We start from the raw sequence: 17,788 nt of genomic DNA, 5'->3' as shown, positions 1-17,788 counted from the left end.
CCTGAGGGAAATACATGGAACTGCTGAGGTTTAGAGAAAGTGTCCCATAAAAGTTAATGATGTTCCCTTAACTATACTAAGGCCTCAGAAACAGACACAGCGCAATCAGGTATGTCAGCCATTATGAAATTTCTGCAAAATTCATTAGTTAATCTTTGACTTCATTGTTGTCTCATTTGTCTTTTCCATCCACTTGTAAACTCAAAGACTGCTTGGCTGGCCCAAGGTCACATCTCTGTTTGGTACAGCACCTAGAATGTGGCTGGCATAGAAAACGTTTGAAGCAGTAAAAAAATTGTTGCATTTTAAATAAATAATTTAAAATAAGCTTTTATTATTCCTTTTAAAATAACAGTAGTCTTACACAAAACTATGACTGATGAATAGATGGGATCTCAAGCATCCAAACTCCTTTGGAATGTACATATTTTACACTGCATCCTTCTCAAAAATTAAGATGGTTCTAATCAGGTTAATGGTTCTCAGAGCAATTGCGGATTTGTATTCACTTTCAGAAAACACATACGCTAGACACTTATAAATGGGTAAAGTACAATATACAAATGGAACCTCATAAGTGTTTCTTCAACAGCCTTGTAAAGCTATTTTGCCAAGTAGTCAGAAGATGGATTTTATTGTATTGTCCCATGGACACGACTACACAGGGTTTGCATGAAAACATAAACCCGTACACACTATTGAATTTTGAACCCAGAAAAATGTTTGTATGACATTTCCTTAGCATTTGAATGTCCTCATCTCCCCGCCATCCATAACCGTCATTAAAGAAACATTTTAAAGATTCATCTTTTTGCTCAAGACTTTCCCATATGATTTGCTTCTATATTCTTCTATTTCCCCCCCCCCCCGCCCCTCTCTCTCTCTCTCTCTCTCGTGCCTTTTCTGCTAGTAAGGGCTGTCCATTTTTAATCTTTATAGGCGCTCATTCCAGTTGTAGGTGCTTAATATATATGAACAGGACAATAAGCAACATTTGCATCTGTTTTCTTTGTATAATTTATTCTCCCATTTTTGACCAGGAATGATATACAAAAAAGCTTTTAGAAGATTCTGGCTCCTGTTATCTTGACTTTGTTTTGCAACTAAGTGGGTAGGAAAGTTGCTTTAAAATTAATTCTCAAAATGCAAAACCAAGTGCCCAGATGCTACACTTTGTAATTGCACAATGAAATAGGACTCAATTTGCAGTCCAGGGTATATTAAAATACTGGTTTGCATCAACATTCCCCTCATAGGGCTTTTTGAGAATAACACCATTAAATAGATTTACAGAACTATCCTACAGATGGACGATCTGAAGGCAAAAGGACGTCCTTATTCAAAGCCCTGTTGGGATCATGCCAACAAGGCAGAAAAAGAGGGCAGAGCGGTGATCAATTAAAGGAATTAATAAGAATGCTAACCCTGTTGCAGTTAGGAAGAGCCTCAGCAATCTTTAAACATTCATTATTCCATCTGCCCCACTGGAAATCTCAATTAAAAGTTTGGGTCTAAGGAACGTTTCAGCAATTTCTGGCCTTCTGTCTGAGATTGGAAGTAACAAGAACACCCTTCTCCCATCCCTTGCCTTCATCCTAACAATTATGAGTCTTAAGTACATGAAACAATATTGGTTTACGTTCATTTATGGTTAGCCCACTCCCCACTGTCAAACTTCAGAGTATAAGCTCTTTGGAGGAGAAACATGATTGTGGGCTCTCCCACACTAGGGGCATTCAAGAGGCAGCTGGACAACCATCTGTCAGGGATGCTTTAGGGTGGATTCCTGCATAGAGCAGGGGGTTGGACTCGATGGCCTTGTAGGCCCCTTCCAACTCTGCTATTCTATGATTCTATGATTGTGCTGTAAAGCACTGTGCACACTGACAGTTCTAAATAAATAATAATCTTACCAACACAGGCATTATGTAGACACTAGATGTGTTCTAGTGCACTTCATTTCTAGCTTTCTTTGAATTTGGTAATTGTTTATTGATAAACAATTTGAACATCTTCATGTCAAATTTTAACACAAGACAGAATAAAAAAGGGGAGAAAGAGAAAACGAAACTATTTTACTAGAGATTAGTTCTTCTTGCAGTGTGTTGCGCAATTCAAATCAAATTCTCTCCAAGAAATCTGTGTATGGCCCATAGCAATTTATCTGGGGCTCACATGATGGAGTGTTCTTCCTTCACACAGAAAACTATGTCAGAGAGAAGAGATCTAGGGCATAGTGTCAATCATACTAGAAAACCTAAATGGGGCAGACTCTTCCACAGAAGAAGATGGCAATACTGGGCTCCAAAACTAATTTACTAAGAGGAACATGCTATCATACTAATTTAGTACTAGGAACATTGCTACTATGTAGTGATGGCCACCAATTTGGATGGCTTTAAAAAGGGATTAGAAAAATTCATGGAGGATAAGGCAATCAATGGCTATTAGTCCTGATGCCTCTATGCTACTTCCAGTAATCAGAGGCAGTAAGCCTATGTACAGCACTTGATGGGGAACATGGGTGGGAGGGTGCTGCTGCACTCATGTCCTGCTTGTGGCTTTCCTGTGGGCAGCTGGTTGGCCACTGTGTGAACAGAATGCTGGAATAGATGGACCCTTAGTCTGATCCAGAATGGCTCTTCTTATGTTCTAGTCTATCTTCCCTCCCAATATCTAATTTTCTGTGTGTGGTGAATCTTTTGTTTTATTTGTAAGCTGCAAATTCAAGACAACTAGGATGGCACCCAAGACAACTGGTGCTAGTAGTTTGAAAAAAGTCTAGCAGAAATTCATTGTCTTTGGACACAAACAGCGAACTACGGGAAAAAAACTAAGCCAGAAGTCAACACAACTTTGTCAAGGGGGCAGGGAGGTCATTCTTAAATTGTGCATCGTGCTTAAGGAAACAGGGACAAATATCCTCTTTCGTGGCCCTGCTTCAATTAATACAGCGGACACTTCTGGGCAGGTAAATAATCCAAAGCGATTGAAATTCATGACTCCATATAGCAACAACACACTGCCTTGTCAAGCATTATACAGCCTTCTATGAGGTTCTGTAAACAGGAAATAGATCTAATGTGCTAGCCTTTGAGCATAACACACCAGGAAAATCTCCTGCACAAGCCCCACTGAAACGAAATGGGAGCAGTCCCAGACCACAGTGCTCCTGCATCATTCCTATTCATTATTTTAAAAATTATTTATTATTACATTTACATCCTTCCTTTTTTCCTTTTACAAGAAACCCAAGGCAACTTAAATGGGCCTTCTCTTCTCCATTTTACCCTCACAACAACCCTGTAAGGTAAGTTAGGCTGAGAGTCAGGGACCGGCCCACAGTCACCCAGTGAGCTTCATGGCCAAGTGGGGGACTAGAACCCAGTTCTCCTGAGCCCCAGTCCAATACTCTAACCACTACCCTACACTGGCTCAGAGGAGTTTTTGTAGGAGATGACCCTGATGGGAGTCTTCCCTCTGTCTCTAAGTAGCAACCCTAAACCTGAGCTGAACTAAGGCAGGAATGTTTTTATTGTTTCCATGACTGTTGTTCTACCAAAAAAAATCTGAATGGTGCAAAGAGCTGGATGAGAGGAGGAAAGCTGGGTGGAAAGAGAGAGAGAGAGCGCGCACAGACGACTTTACAATTATTACATTACCGACTGGCTGAGGGCACAAGGTGACAGCAAAACGCTGGCAAGCTGTGCCGATAAGTCACAACAGAGACACGACACCACAATTAAATAAATACATGATTTTTGTTTTTTTTAAGGAATGAAGCAAGGCCCCTAAAAATGTACAGCACTTTTAGGATCCAATTAAACTGCTAGTATTTTACCAATGAAAATGATCCCTCAGTAGAGTCATCTGCTGCATTAAAGGAGCCAAGGAATCCTGATGTACAGTAACCAGTAGTATAGCACTTAATCACAGCAGAACAGTGTCCCAAGTTTCTCTTGGGCCCTCTCTGCAGCCAGACAGCAGAGGACAAAACTTCATCTATTTAGACCTATGATTCTGATACACAAATCAATTACATTATTTAATCCAATTTAGATAACATGTATGAGATACCAACACACCTTTTCCAGTTCAGTATCTGGAAGCAGAGGATGAAATGTGCCACAATTGATTCTTATATGGATATAGATTTGGGAGCCGGAGGAAGAGAAGGAGGAAGAACAAAGACCTTCCTTTCAAATGTGGGCTAAATATATCTGTGTTTCTAGATACATGCCAATAAAAAAACAGTGCATGATCAATTCGGAGGAAGGGTGTGTTTGTGTGTGTAATGGGAGAGAAAACATTTCTGATTAGTTAAAACATAGGAAATCATTTAAAATTTATAGCACTGATTGTGGATGGGGTGCTATATTTACGCTGCTAAATACTGCAGTGGAGAAATCAGTAACGGTATGAAATCAAAGGGTGTGAATTATCTGCCATTTTTTTTAAAAAAAGGTTTCACCTCTATGAGACTACACTAATATTAAATCTGGAGGAAAGCTAGGTGAGATCAAACCATTTCTATCTTTAAGGCATTTTTCCTCCAAAACGTAATTTTTGGTATCACATCAAAATGAAAACCTAGACAGTTCACAAGGTACAAGATTAACCATTGCACAAGAGATGGCAGCTAACAGCATCAGATTCTCAATACAGTGAAAGTAGTTACTAAACTTTCTGAAACAGTTTGTCCTTAACTTAAGAAAATATGCCTTTTTAGTGTTTCAACTGCCTGAATAAATAATCAGATATCCGATTTAGTAGTATCTATTAGAAACCTAATATTTTTTGCAACTTATTCCCACGTTCACTGAGAATTTAAAATGGAAAGGAGTTTCTCAAAGAACATTGCACAGACTTTGCACCACTAGGGCTTATACATTCATTCAAAAGGCAGCTTTCAAATGTGCAGGCTCAACCATTCATATCAGAAACAAAAAGAGCAAAAACACACACAAAATGCTACCTCCACCTCCCAAAACGTACATACATACAGGAAGGAAAACATCATTGGAGTATTGACTAGCGGAATTTTACAGCAATGAGAGCAATAATAAGGACAATTACTATAACAAACAAAATTAAAATGACAAGCATCTTCCGATTCTTCTTTTGATATTGCTCAGCCTGCAGATACAGAAAAGAGGAATTTAGTGCACTGACTCTAGCAAAATGTTTTGGCAAATTAATGCAGCTCCAGCCACAGATTGCATAAAATAATTGTATTAACCTTCTCTTAGCACTCAAGACTAATATAAGACATGAATCTAATTCAATCTCTACAATATACTAATGTGATGTACATACCGAAGAATAAAAAATTGGCATATTTACAGAGATAGTCATTATGTTGCTGAATTTACAGCACAATCCTTCCCCTGTATACTGAGATATTATGATGCTTTCATATGCTTTATTGTTGATCAGTTTTATTTTATGCATGTATTTGTTATTTGTTTTTATTCTTGCTTGTAAGCCACCAGGAGAATGTTATTATAGGGCAGGATATAAATACTTATATTGATTTATTCTAAGTAACTTTCCCAGAACTCAATGGGATTTCCATCCAGGTATGTGTAAACAGCAGCCTTATAATTCAGTAACACATTAACATCCTAAAATGTGCATCCCATATCTGATTATGTACAATGTTTGTATCACACCCTTCATCCAAGAAGCTAACAACAACATATATGGAGACCCTCCATTTAATCTTCACAACAGGCCAAGATTTAGGCTGAAACAATTCAACTTGATTTGAATAAATGAATTGAGAGAATACATGAATGGGCTCAGCTGCAGGTGGCACAAGCACTATTGAAAAGTAATCACTTCACTTATTCAGGTGCAAACATTTAACACCCAGATATTTCGTTACTGCAGGGAGCCATCTGTGTAATAATTGTCAGTTGTCAAATATCTCTAACTTTAGAGGTTACATTCTCTTACACTCACTGCCTCTTATAACTCCATGAAGACAATATGTACAAAAAGAGACAATACTTTGCCTCAAATTTCTACCATTCTTTGATGGCAGTTCCTACCTGGAACTAAGTACTGACACAAACAATAATACCACACCTTAAAACACTATCTGTGCTTACCTTATGTAGTTGTTGCAATCCTTCGTCTGTTTTAATACATGATTGTTCAACATTGTAGTCAATCCTGTCCAAAACTGTACCCTAAACAAAAGAATATATGTTAGTTCTATAGTCTGAAACTAATGGAATATAGTTAACAAGAAGTTAAAGAAGGGACCAACATGACGCTGTTTTTAAACACTGGGAGAAGACAGTGCTTCCTAAAATATAGTTGCAATTTAGTGTAATTCATACAATTTCTTCTGCTTGAAATACTCTTATGATTTCGGCTTATGCAATGGTGCAGATGCGATCTTTTACTAGAAAAAGCCCCTGCTTGGAAATTGACACATTTTAGGTCAGGAAGAATGTTTCTCTGGGTCATCTTGACCTATGTGTTTTCCCCCCCTGCCTTTCCTTACAACCTGTGGTATAGCTGATTTTCTTGCACAAACTGTTTATTTACATCTACACTAGCTAATTTTTGAAAGCGAAGGAGGGCATTTCTCACCTATAAAAACAACAGGATTGCAAAAATTAAAATCACATTTACACTTCCAAAGAACCAGGGACTTTATATGACATAAGCAGAATAATATACCAAAGAGTCACTTACCTGTTCTACGATCATTGTTCCTAAGTCCCTAAAAATTTCATTGAGATCAGAAATGGACTGTATAACTTGCCGGATTTCTCGCTCCCGCTCTTCCACCAATACCGTGTTCTGTTCCACTAATACTAACTGGTCATCTGTAAAGCCCTTATTTTAGGGAAAAGATATAAAAAATTACAAAAGATTGCAAATACTTGCTCATATTACACAATACCAAATGCAAGAGAGTGCAGAAGTATTGCCCATTTAACCCAGTAGCCCTCAATCTTTTCAGATCCATTGCTGAACTTAACCTGCAACATTGCACATTCTTCTATTTATTTTTTTAACCACATGTGTCCATTTATAGAATAGCAAAGTTGGAAGGGGCCTACAAGGCCATCGAGTCCAACCCCCTGCTCAATGCAGGAATCCACCCTAAAGCATACTTGACAGATGGTTGTCCAGCTGCCTCTTGAATGCCTTTAGTGTGGGAGAGCTCACAACCTCCCTAGGTAACTGATTCCATTGTCGTACTGCTCTAACAGTCAGGAAGTTTTTCCTGATGTCCAGCTGGAATCTGGTTTCCTTTAATTTGAGCCCGTTATTCCGTGTCCTGCACTCTGGGAGGATTGAGAAGAGATCCTGGCCCTCCTCTGTGTGACAACCTTTTAAGTATTTGAAGAGTGCTATCATGTCTCCCCTCAATCTTCTCTTCTCCAGGCTAAACATGCCCAGTTCTTTCAGTCTCTCGTCATAGGGCTTTGTTTCCAAACCCCTGATCATCCTGGTTGCCCTCCTCTGAACATGCTCCAGCTTGTCTGCATCCTTCTTGAATTGTGGAGCCCAGAACTGGACGCAATACTCTAGATGAGGCCTAACCAGGGCCGAATAGAGAGAAACCAGTACCTCTCCTCTCCCACCTTTTCCCTCTTCTTAAAAAAAATGTTAAAAGAAAATTGCAGTGGTGATATTAGGCCCAGGCATGACTCATTCGAGAGTCATAACGACCACTTGAAAACCAAGTGTCCAAAAATCGAAACCTGGTATGCAATTTTTCTCTTGGAATCTTGGACAGAAATGATGGGGAAGATCTCTGGCAGAGACGTCAAGAGCACTAGCATAAATTATGGCAGGGGTGGGCAGTCTACGACTCCCAACAGCCTGCTGAATGGGAGAAGGGAGGGTCAGAAAGAGAGACAGAAGGTGTGGCTCCACTCACTTTTGCCACTGGCCTGGCCCACTGCTGCCTGAGGTCATGGTCATCATAAACATGCAACCCCAACACCTTCCCCACCCCAAGGGAAGGCATTCCTCAGCAGAAAGAAGGTTGTCCACCCCTGGCAACTCATCTCCTTGTATCCTTATCCCCACAAAGTAAGTGATACATAAAAAGATAAAAATGAAACAAGGAACAATCAAATGGATAACACTACTTTTTAAAAAATCTCTCTGCTCTTTCTACAGGACAAAAATTAAAAGGCCGCCTTTGCAAATAAATCACTTACCCGATCATAGAGTGTAGTGTCCTCACCATCATCCATAAGTGGGACGGAAGTGTCAAAGAAATGTTTTGATCTTTCTTCTCTATTCTTCATACCTACAAGGGGTGGGTGAGTGGGTGGGGGGAGAAACAACTGTAATTAAAATAAAGCACGTGTTAAGGCATTTTCAGAACTGCTCAATGAACGCAAATGTGCAGTAAGTCGAAACATTCCCATTCTCTCCAAAAACATTTCTCATCTGCTTTTTCTTGGAGACCCAGGTCAAGAAAACACACTGCAATGTGTCATAGTCTAATAGACTAATAGAGCCTTAAGTTAGTGTTCCACTTATTGTTCCTGGTTACCTAATGAACATAATGCCTTGCTGGAGCCCAGCGAAATTAATCAAGCATTGTGTTTCTAATAACATCTACCCAGATGCCTCTAGGTGCTTACATGCAGGACATAAAGATGATGGCATCTGACGTTCAAGTTAGACTGCCCATCTGCACAGAGGTTCCATTTAGCTAGCATGGCTTATAGCAGTCTTCCCTAACCTGGAGTCCTCCAAGTGTTTGGATTACAACTTGCAGCAATCCTGACCACTGGCGAGAGTTGAAGTCCACTTGCAGCAACTGATAGATTCATCTTCCCTGAATTTGTCCGATCCTTTTAAAAAGTAGTCTAAGCTAATGGCACATCTTGTGGCAATGGACTCCGTAAGTTAATTAAATGTTGTATAAAGAAGCACCTTCTCTGGTCAGTATTGAAGCCATCGCCAATCAGCTACATTGGTTGATCCCAAGTTCGATTGTTATGAGAAAGGAAACTTCAGCTATACAGAAATATAATTAAGAACATAAGAACCATGCTGGATCAGACCAAGGGTCCATCTAGTCCAGCACTCTGTTCACACAGTGGCCAATCAGCCATTGGCCGGGGACCCACAAGCTGGGCATGGTGCAACAGCACCCTCCCTCCCATGTTCCCCAGCAACTGGTGTATACAGGCTTACTGCCTCTGATACATTAATTAATGCCTATCCTGTTCCTCAACTCAAACCATCATTTTTCTAAATTTAAAAGCCTGAAGCTCTTAAGCCTTCCATAGCAATACAGAAGGCTGCCATATACTAAGTCAATCCACTGGTCTATCTAGCTCAACACTGTCTACACTGACTGGCAGCAGCTCTGCAGGGTGTCAGGCAAGAGTTTTCCCAGGAACAAACCGGGGACCTTAGAACATAAGAAGAGCCCTCCTGGATCAGACTGAGGGTCCATCTAGTCCAGCTCTCTGCTCACACAGTGGCCAACCAGTTGTTGACCAGGGACCAACAAAGCAGGACATGGTGCAACAGAACCCTCCCACCCATGTTCCACAGCAGCTGGTGTATATAGGCATATTGCCTCTGATATTGGAGGTAACATGTAGCTATCAGGACTAGTAGCCATTGATAGCCTTCTCCTCCAGGAATTTATCCAACCCTCTTTAAAAGCCATCCAAATTGGTGGCCATCACTTACATCTTGTGGTAGTGAATTCCATAATTTAACTATACCCTGTGTGAAGAAGTACTTCCTTTTATTTGTCCTAAATCTCCCACCGCTCTATCATGTCTCCCTTTAGCCTTCTGCACACAAGGCACATGTGTGCACTGACCAATGTCCTGTCTCCCTCCTTTGGCGAGAAGGTGTTTCACTCTTTGATCAATTTAATTTTCCTTAATTGCACACTCTAGCTGCATAGGAGTTATTAACTGCTCTGGTGGGACCCCCCTCCACACCAGCACAAGTGACTGGACTGCGGACAGCAGCATTGCCAGTTATTTCATGGCAGCTATGGGGGGGGGGGGGTGCGCCAAGCCCCGGGTTTTTCAAGGGATACAAGCGTAGCATCCCCCAGTGCTGCATGGCACAGCTACTGACAGACCTCAGTGTTATGGATGGCATACCAGAGTCAGGATTGGGCCCGTAATGATACAGACTCAACACTAGACAAAGCCTAGCCTGTACCGCTTGTCCCATCAGAAATGGGCCAAGACTCCCTCAAACATACTTTTAAAACAGATCTGGGCAATTGGCACTCAGTCGTCTTGATTAGGTCACAGAGCGATGCTTTGGCAGCTGAGTCCTCAACTATTGTTACATCTCTGACTGGGAGGAGGCTGTGGGGATGCAAAGAACACAAGGCAAAGAGTGAACAAAGTGCTATTCTCTCTACACAAGCCGTCATTTGGGTAGGGCACGGCGGCCCCGTCACAGCGGTCCGCACCACGGAGCATTGTTTTATTGGGAGCCCACTGCAGCGGACAGAGGAAAGGGAAGAGGGTGCTCTGCAAAGGCAAAGCCATTTGGGTCTTCACTTACGTTTAAGATAGTCAGACTGCCCATGCCTAAAGCTGGTGGACAGGTCTTGAAGGGACTGGGCCAAGGAAGACACGACGTTCTTCAGAAGCCGCCGCTCTTGGTCCGTACAGCTCCGAGACTTGCTATGTAATGTCTGGACCGCCCTCTGACACCTGTGGAATAGCTTGGGAGTGGTTGGGGTTGGGGAGGAGAAGCATTTTCCATTAGCGAAAGAACAGCACAGCCTTTCAACGTGCACACTTGTAAAAATTAAATGAAAAGGCTACTAAAGTTTTAACTGAAGGATGTTATTATTACTATTATCCATCACTTACAGAGCTATTTGAATGAGCAAATAATCTATCCTCACTGAAAATCATGTGTGGTGAGGCCAGAGTTGTTCCCATTTTACGGAGGTGAAACTGAAGTGCTTGGTTATCTCTGCCATACTAGAAAAGGCAATGGTGGTGAAAATATGTACAAAAAAGAACCCTAAAGGCAACCACCATAGAAACAAATTCAACACATTGAATTAAATAGTCATTCAAACAATTATTCTACTCCAAGTAATTTTTTACTAAAGTAACCTCTTTACAATACAATGCTACTACCACATGTATAACATTTCATTACATATCCAGGATATTCAACACCTGTGTAGCATTTCCTCATATAACATTTGCATTTAGTATCCAGACCCATCAACATTCAAACACATTTAACACTTGAATCTAAATCATTCATTATAACAAGGCCAAAATTATTTGTTTAACAAGGTTCATGCTATTCCTTGTTTCGAAATATCTTCTTCCAAAACGCTGGTCCTTGTACTCGCCAACAGGTAGTGGAAAGCTGATGAAATTTTTCTTTATAAAGTTTTTCAACATGAGATCATCTTCCGGAATTTTATCAAAACAGTCAACAGTCTTTCGCTTAATCACACTCCTGTTGACTGATGGGTCTGGATACTAAATACAAATGTTATATGAGGAAATGCTACACAGGTGTTGAATATCATGGATATGTAATGAAATGTTATACATGTAGTAGTAGCATTGTATTGTAAAGAGGTTACTTTAGTAAAAAATTACTTGGAGTAGAATAATTGTTTGAATGACTATTTAATTCAATGTGCTGAATTTGTTTCTATGGTGGTTGCCTTTAGGGTTCTTTTTTGTACATGGTTATCTCTGCCAAACTGAAAAAAATTAGACCAAGCAAATATGCTTGGCACTGCTGAAGATGCTTGGCTTTATTTATAGGAGGACGGCAGAAAGTAGACATGGACAGAAGAAGGTGGATCTGAGTTATATTGCTTTTTTATATATAAAAAAACAAAATACACCACAGCCTAAATGAGAGATAAGAGATCGAAATGCTTGGTAGTCAGTTCTACTCAATGTTATTGCAATAAAGTTTAATTTGAAATTGGTGGCTGGCTATAAAAACGTTGGTCTTCAGCATATACTCTGCTTCCCTCTTTTCAAGTCTCATAGCTGAGAGCTAAGTGGCTTGTTTTAAGCTGCAGCCCCCTGGTGTTATATCACAAGCTGGTGCTGTTCAAGAAAAACAAGCCCAAAGTCTTTCCAAACGCCATATCTAAAGTGGATTTCGTGGGGGAAACATCAGCTTTGGGGGAGTATAATACACGGCCCTTCAATCTGACACATTGTGGTTGTTTTCGTGTGCATCACATGGGCTTTTTAAAGGGTTTTATTGTTTTAGTGATTTTTCTTGTAAGAGCCCAATATGGTTGGTTTAAGCAAAGTATAAACAAACAAACAAACAGCTGTAGCTGCCATTTCATTCAGTAACTGACCAAAAATGGAAACACTGACACAAGAACTGGAAAAAAGATCTCAAGGTTCATTTCTGAAAAAGAACCTCACTGATACCTGTGTAATTTCTTGCGTAGTTATTTCTATTGCATGTTCTTCTTCACTGCTGTCATCTAGAGTTGGTCTGTTTAAATGCTTGTCATGAAGACTGGCTAATTCTTTCATCTTCTGTTTTATCCTGGATAACTCATACCGAATCTAAAAGCCAATTGAAATTAGGGCAAAATTAGTAACAAATACTTCGTAGTAAGCAACTGCATCATCCCAACCTGCACTCAGAATCTATTATTGTATTATTTGTTCCAGTAAATAGCCACAGCCTGCCAATGCACTTCTAAGGATTAGGGAGCAAGATTGCCAGGTCAAGGAGAATAGCTTCCAGCAGACCTGAGCATATCTCTTACAATCTAGATCAAGAGCAACACTCAGAGTGAGGCTATGCTGATGGAATAGTAACAATTTTGAATGGCTCAATGAGAGTGCCATGTCAACAGGGTGCAGCTGGTTTGTGGGAGGGACAAAGACCTCAGCAAATAAGAAACTGAGGTCACCAGGTGCAGTAGAGTAATCTGAAAGCAGCGAGAGATTTTAGCCCCCAAAACCTTCCACTCTCTTAACGAGTACCGTATGCTATTACATTTAAGACCATGGTGGACCCTTGGTCTGATCTAGTATGTCACTTCTTATGTTCTTTTGGTCTGTTTGTAGATAACAACCCATGGGTTGTTAGACCCACATGCAAAGGAGTGTGCTACCTCCTGCCTGCTCACCACTTCAGCTTTGCATTCGGTTTAGAAAACAGCCTAAGAACACCCTGTTCCTGTGTTCAGCATAATGTGTGAACCCAGAACACTGGGTTGTTGAGGGGGGAACAACCCAGAGTTATAACCCAGGGTTTGTTGCTGGATTGTTTCTTCATCAACAACTGAGTGTGCTGGGTCTGCATGTCATGTTGAACAACCCAGGAATGGGGCTTTTTTCTAGACTGGATGCAAAACAGAAGTGGTGCGCAGGTGGGAGGCAATGCACATGCATGCTCTTGCATGGGCCCAAGTCAATGATTTCCAACTATTTCCTTTAGCAGCCTCATTGCTTTCAGTCCTATGCTGTTTCCTCCTCCAATTTCTAAAGCCTGAGCCTAAGTGAAGCAAACAACTTCATCAGTTCAAAATGAACTCTCTTCTTACTTTTTGAAGGGAAAAAAAGAGACATTTTACCCATTTCCCCACAGGCAATGCCGTGCCATCTCTCGCCTGTCAAGCACTTGAGACCTGAAGCAGGTTTTCTTGCAACCAGTTAAGTGGTTCTAGATCCACTTATGCTGTTTTATGTTGTTAACTGTGCATGCTATGTTCTTACTGCATTTTTAGAAAAAGTAATTCTGGATGACTCTTTCTAACTTTGCATTCTGCACTAAACATTGGAAGATCAAGATATAAATGAAGTCCACAAATTAGTATTAGGAAACGGCACTGATGACTTTCCAGAAAGAAGTATGCATATGAATCCACCATGAACACAATTGGGGTGGGGTGGGGAGGTGGAGTACAAATCAAATCCATAAATAAATAAAACGAAATCACACCCATTAAGTACATAAAAACTCACTTCTTCTATTCCATCAATCCACTTTGGAGGCAGCCTCTTCGTTACATAGATAGCTGCTTCAGGATCTAAGCTGATCCCGGATACCAATGCCATGCGATCATCTGCAAGCTGCAAGAAGTAGAAATAACTTACTTAGACACAGAACAGTTACCTTATCAGGTAAGAATCCAGAGCAAAATACCCAAATTTTGTGCCTAAGGCAATGGTCTTCCAGTTGGTGTTCCTGGCAGCCCTAGACGTACTTCAAGAGGCAGCTGGACAACTATCTGTCAGGGATGCTTTAGGGTGGATTCCTGCATTGAGCAGGGGGTTGGACTCGATGGCCTTGTAGGCCCCTTCCAACTCTGCTATTCTATGATTCTACTTGGAAACTTTAGCAGAGGTCCCCAACGAGAAAAGCAGTAATGGTAGACATGCTTCTGTGATAGCTTGCCCATCATTACAATCTAGATTTGCAGAGAAAAGTTTGGTGTGTTCTTCAACTTGCTCTCTGTTCATGCAAGGTGGCCGCAAGGTCCAACAGGTGGGTCACCACTCTTGTGTGAACAAAATGTACATCCTAGAACAGGGTTAGGCAACATGGTGCTTTTGGGCACATGCCACAGACACCTTTCTTGGCACCTGCCAAGGTGACCTATGACTCCCACTTAAAAATAAAGAACACATTTTCTTACCAGCAGCTGGGATTGCTGTGAAAAAAGTATCTGCTGCTGCTTAAAACTGTGGCTGAAGTGAGTTATTTAGTGTTTTGGAGCTCAGACCCCACCTTTGCCTTGTACTTAGTCTTTGGGGTAGGTTGCTTTTCCTTTGCCATGCCTTCAATGGCAGCCATTTTGTGCTGGCACCCAGGAGAGTTGCTCAAATTGCCAAATGTGCCCACCGCCCTAAACTTCTGCCATACAATGTTCCCTTTCCCAGAATCTAGTGCAGCGAGCAAGGGATGCATGGCAGGTGAGCAAAGCATCTCTCAGCAGACAACTTGACATGGAAAGGGTTCTCTGGTTAGAATGAAAACCGCTGACTTAAGATAAAGTCTCTAGCTCTGTGCCCAATACTTACAAGGCTTAAATTTATGGGTAAGCCATTATATTAATAACTTTTGCAAAATATTGACCCCCAAGGTTGTCAAAACTCTTCATAATTACAAAACTTTACATAAAATGAAACAGAAAAAAATTACTTCCCGCTATCCAGATCAAGAGCAGCAGGTAGTCGCAAGTGAGTGAATGTGGCAGAGAGGAAACAAAGGTCAAAGGATGGGAAAGCTCACATTACAATTTAATCAAGTAACAATTAGCCCATTCTTGGCCACTTGTTCTCAGATTAAAGCCACAAACAAAACAAAGCCAGTAGGAAAGGGTTGGGTGATGGGTGGGAAGTATTATGGCTTTTATTATTTTATATATTGCTTCCTGGCCATGCATATACATTTTTATGGAATTGACGCACCCTGTAATTAAAAAGGAACATGAGCATATAATATTTGTTACAGAGGGTTTTGTACCAAGGCTAGAAGTTACAACAAAAAACTTTAGCCTTATCACAGTGTTTTCTTTTCAAAGACATGGAACATCTGATATCCCAATTCCATGGATACACACAGCTCAAACTGTATACGTAGGGGCTTGCACAGATATACCTAAAATGGCAACGTAGTCTCAGCAACTCCGCCTTGCAATCGGTCCCACAGTTTAAGACCACCCTTCTTCCAAAAAGACTCCCACAAATCAAAGATATTTTGGTAGCGCTGCCAACATTGTGCCATCTGACCTGGTTGAAGCCAGGAACGAGTGTTAAGATTTGATCTAAGTTGCACATTTAACTCACCACCAGCCTTCAGGGATGGCGTAGGCCAGAAACCCAACCCAACCCCCAGCCCCTTCACTAAATAATCAATAGAAGTGGAGGAAATAGAAGCACAGAAGGAGGAAATTCCTTCCTTACGCTCAGAAAGAAGCAACAGGACTCAGAACAGAACTTAGCTAGTGCTTCTCTATGACCTAATTCTGAAGCATTGCTTCTCCAGTTAAATCCTGTCTATTTCCTCTTACTAGGCATGCATGGCTGGCGGTAGGTTGCTCCTGACAATGCAGCACATGGAAAGGCATTGTTTCTTCAGGAAACTATACAAAAGATCTGAATTTTACTTTAAAATTAAAGGAAGTGCTAGATTAAGATATCCTTAAACAAACATGGTGCTTGATATGGCACATTATTAAAATTATTTATAGGTTTGAAATCCCTCCTCTGTTTTGGTCTCACCAGCTCCTATTTCTAGGAAACCTTATGTTCGGGGAACTCTGATGTTGGAAGTAATTTCACAAAAGCAGACAGTGTGTGCAATATGCCATGGCAGCATGTTTTAAAAGGCAGCACCGGCTTTAAAGCCAACTGACCCTCACATTGCCCAATTCATTTATCTCAACCTAACGATTTTGTATTAAAATCTAGAGACACTGTAGGCGTCTTTCATTATCAAATGAACATACCAACTGGACACTGTTAGGCTACTTATATATACTGCTAGAAACCATCGGGGGAACCTGGGGTGAAAGAGGGAGATTTCTCCCCTACACGTCCCTCTTGCAAGCCAGTAATAAAATGGCATCAATTCTATAAATGTGCTTCAGCTGATTCGACTTGATGCAACTCTGTATGGAAGAATGAACCCAGGCTTACTCTGGAGGTGGAGGTGGGTGGGACAAAAGCATCAAACATTCAAAGCCAGCCTTCCTCAACCTGGTATCCTCCAGATGTGTTGAACTAAAACTCCCATACGAACATCTGTCTATGTTCTTATGGGAGAATACAAAGACAGTGTGCAAATCAAGCCTTAGGAACCGTGACCACTCAATACTTTCTTTTGTTCTGCCCTTTCCATATTTAAATGTGAACACCTGGATTAAGTATAACTGCATCTTCCTAACCCTGTTGAATTATACTTGGATTTCAACTGAGTTCAGCAACAGAGAATTTTCTAATATCAGAGTATGCTTACTTACCTTTGGGGGATGGGTGGGAAGGGAGTGAAATGAGGCAGTGGAGAAGACTGCAGAGAAGCCAGTAACATTGGGCTAGTTCTACACTGTGGCCAGGCTGTCAGGTGTGCAACCTCTGGGGGATGAGCGGAGCAGCTGACAGTGCTCCAACTGGATCAAGACAGAGCAAAGGGCTTACATAAACCTTCCCAGGAGAGTGTAGACATCACTCTCCTTACCCCATAGCAAAGCCACACAAGTGTTCTGCCTGACTGGGCCTATACAAGCACACTGTGGTGCAGTGGCTAGAGCAGCCTTCCCCAACCTGGTACTCTCCAGACATTTTGGACTACAATTCCCAACATTCTTGACTATTGGCCACAGTAGCCAGGACTGTGAACTACAGGGAGTTGAAGTCCAAACTATCTAGAGGACATCAGGTTGGGGAAAGCTGGGCTAGAATGTTCAACTGAGGAGACGTGGATCTAATTACCCACCCAGCCATGAAGCAAACTGAGTGGCCTTTAGGGAGTCAGTCTCACTCAGCCTAAAGTACCTCACAGAGCTGGTGCGATGAGAAAATGTACCATGGCCTCCTTGACAGATGGGCAGGGCAAAAACGTACAACAAATATAATGGATTCACTGACAGCACAATTCTGAGCACATCTGCTAAGAATCAAGTCCCACCAAGTGCAATGGGACTTTCTAGAGAGCAAATGTGGTTAGGATTGCAGCCTGAAATGTACAGACTGAACACCTGTCTCTTTTTTGCTTTGCTTAGAAGTTTCTAGTCATGGTGGTTGGGGAAGTTTCAATCTGTGACAGCAATATATGCTTAAAAAGCACCTCA

General features: G+C 41.2%; 1 protein-coding gene across 4 annotated transcripts in view; it reads right to left on the bottom strand.

The window, feature by feature from the left end:
* STX16 (syntaxin 16) overlaps positions 1–17,788 on the bottom strand; it is a 29,150-nt gene that overhangs the window by 848 nt on the left and 10,514 nt on the right. For 3 of the 4 annotated variants that reach the window (XM_063146715.1, XM_063146723.1, XM_063146738.1), the window contains exons 2-8: positions 13,959–14,066; positions 12,408–12,548; positions 10,534–10,696; positions 8,193–8,284; positions 6,709–6,852; positions 6,114–6,194; positions 315–5,136 (exon numbers count right to left, since the gene is read on the bottom strand). In XM_063146715.1, the coding sequence (XP_063002785.1) occupies positions 5,032–5,136; positions 6,114–6,194; positions 6,709–6,852; positions 8,193–8,284; positions 10,534–10,696; positions 12,408–12,548; positions 13,959–14,066 (834 nt within the window). In that variant the 3' untranslated portion in view covers positions 315–5,031. Of the gene's footprint in view, positions 1–314; positions 5,137–6,113; positions 6,195–6,708; positions 6,853–8,192; positions 8,285–10,533; positions 10,697–12,407; positions 12,549–13,958; positions 14,067–17,788 lie in introns of those variants that run through there. The other variant, XM_063146731.1, reaches the window with a different exon arrangement.

Source organism: Elgaria multicarinata, chromosome 1, assembly GCF_023053635.1.
Source record: "Elgaria multicarinata webbii isolate HBS135686 ecotype San Diego chromosome 1, rElgMul1.1.pri, whole genome shotgun sequence".
Taxonomy (NCBI): domain Eukaryota; kingdom Metazoa; phylum Chordata; class Lepidosauria; order Squamata; family Anguidae; genus Elgaria; species Elgaria multicarinata.
The sequence above is the reverse complement of the archived record's forward strand: the minus strand, read 5'-3'. Positions and strand labels throughout refer to the sequence as shown.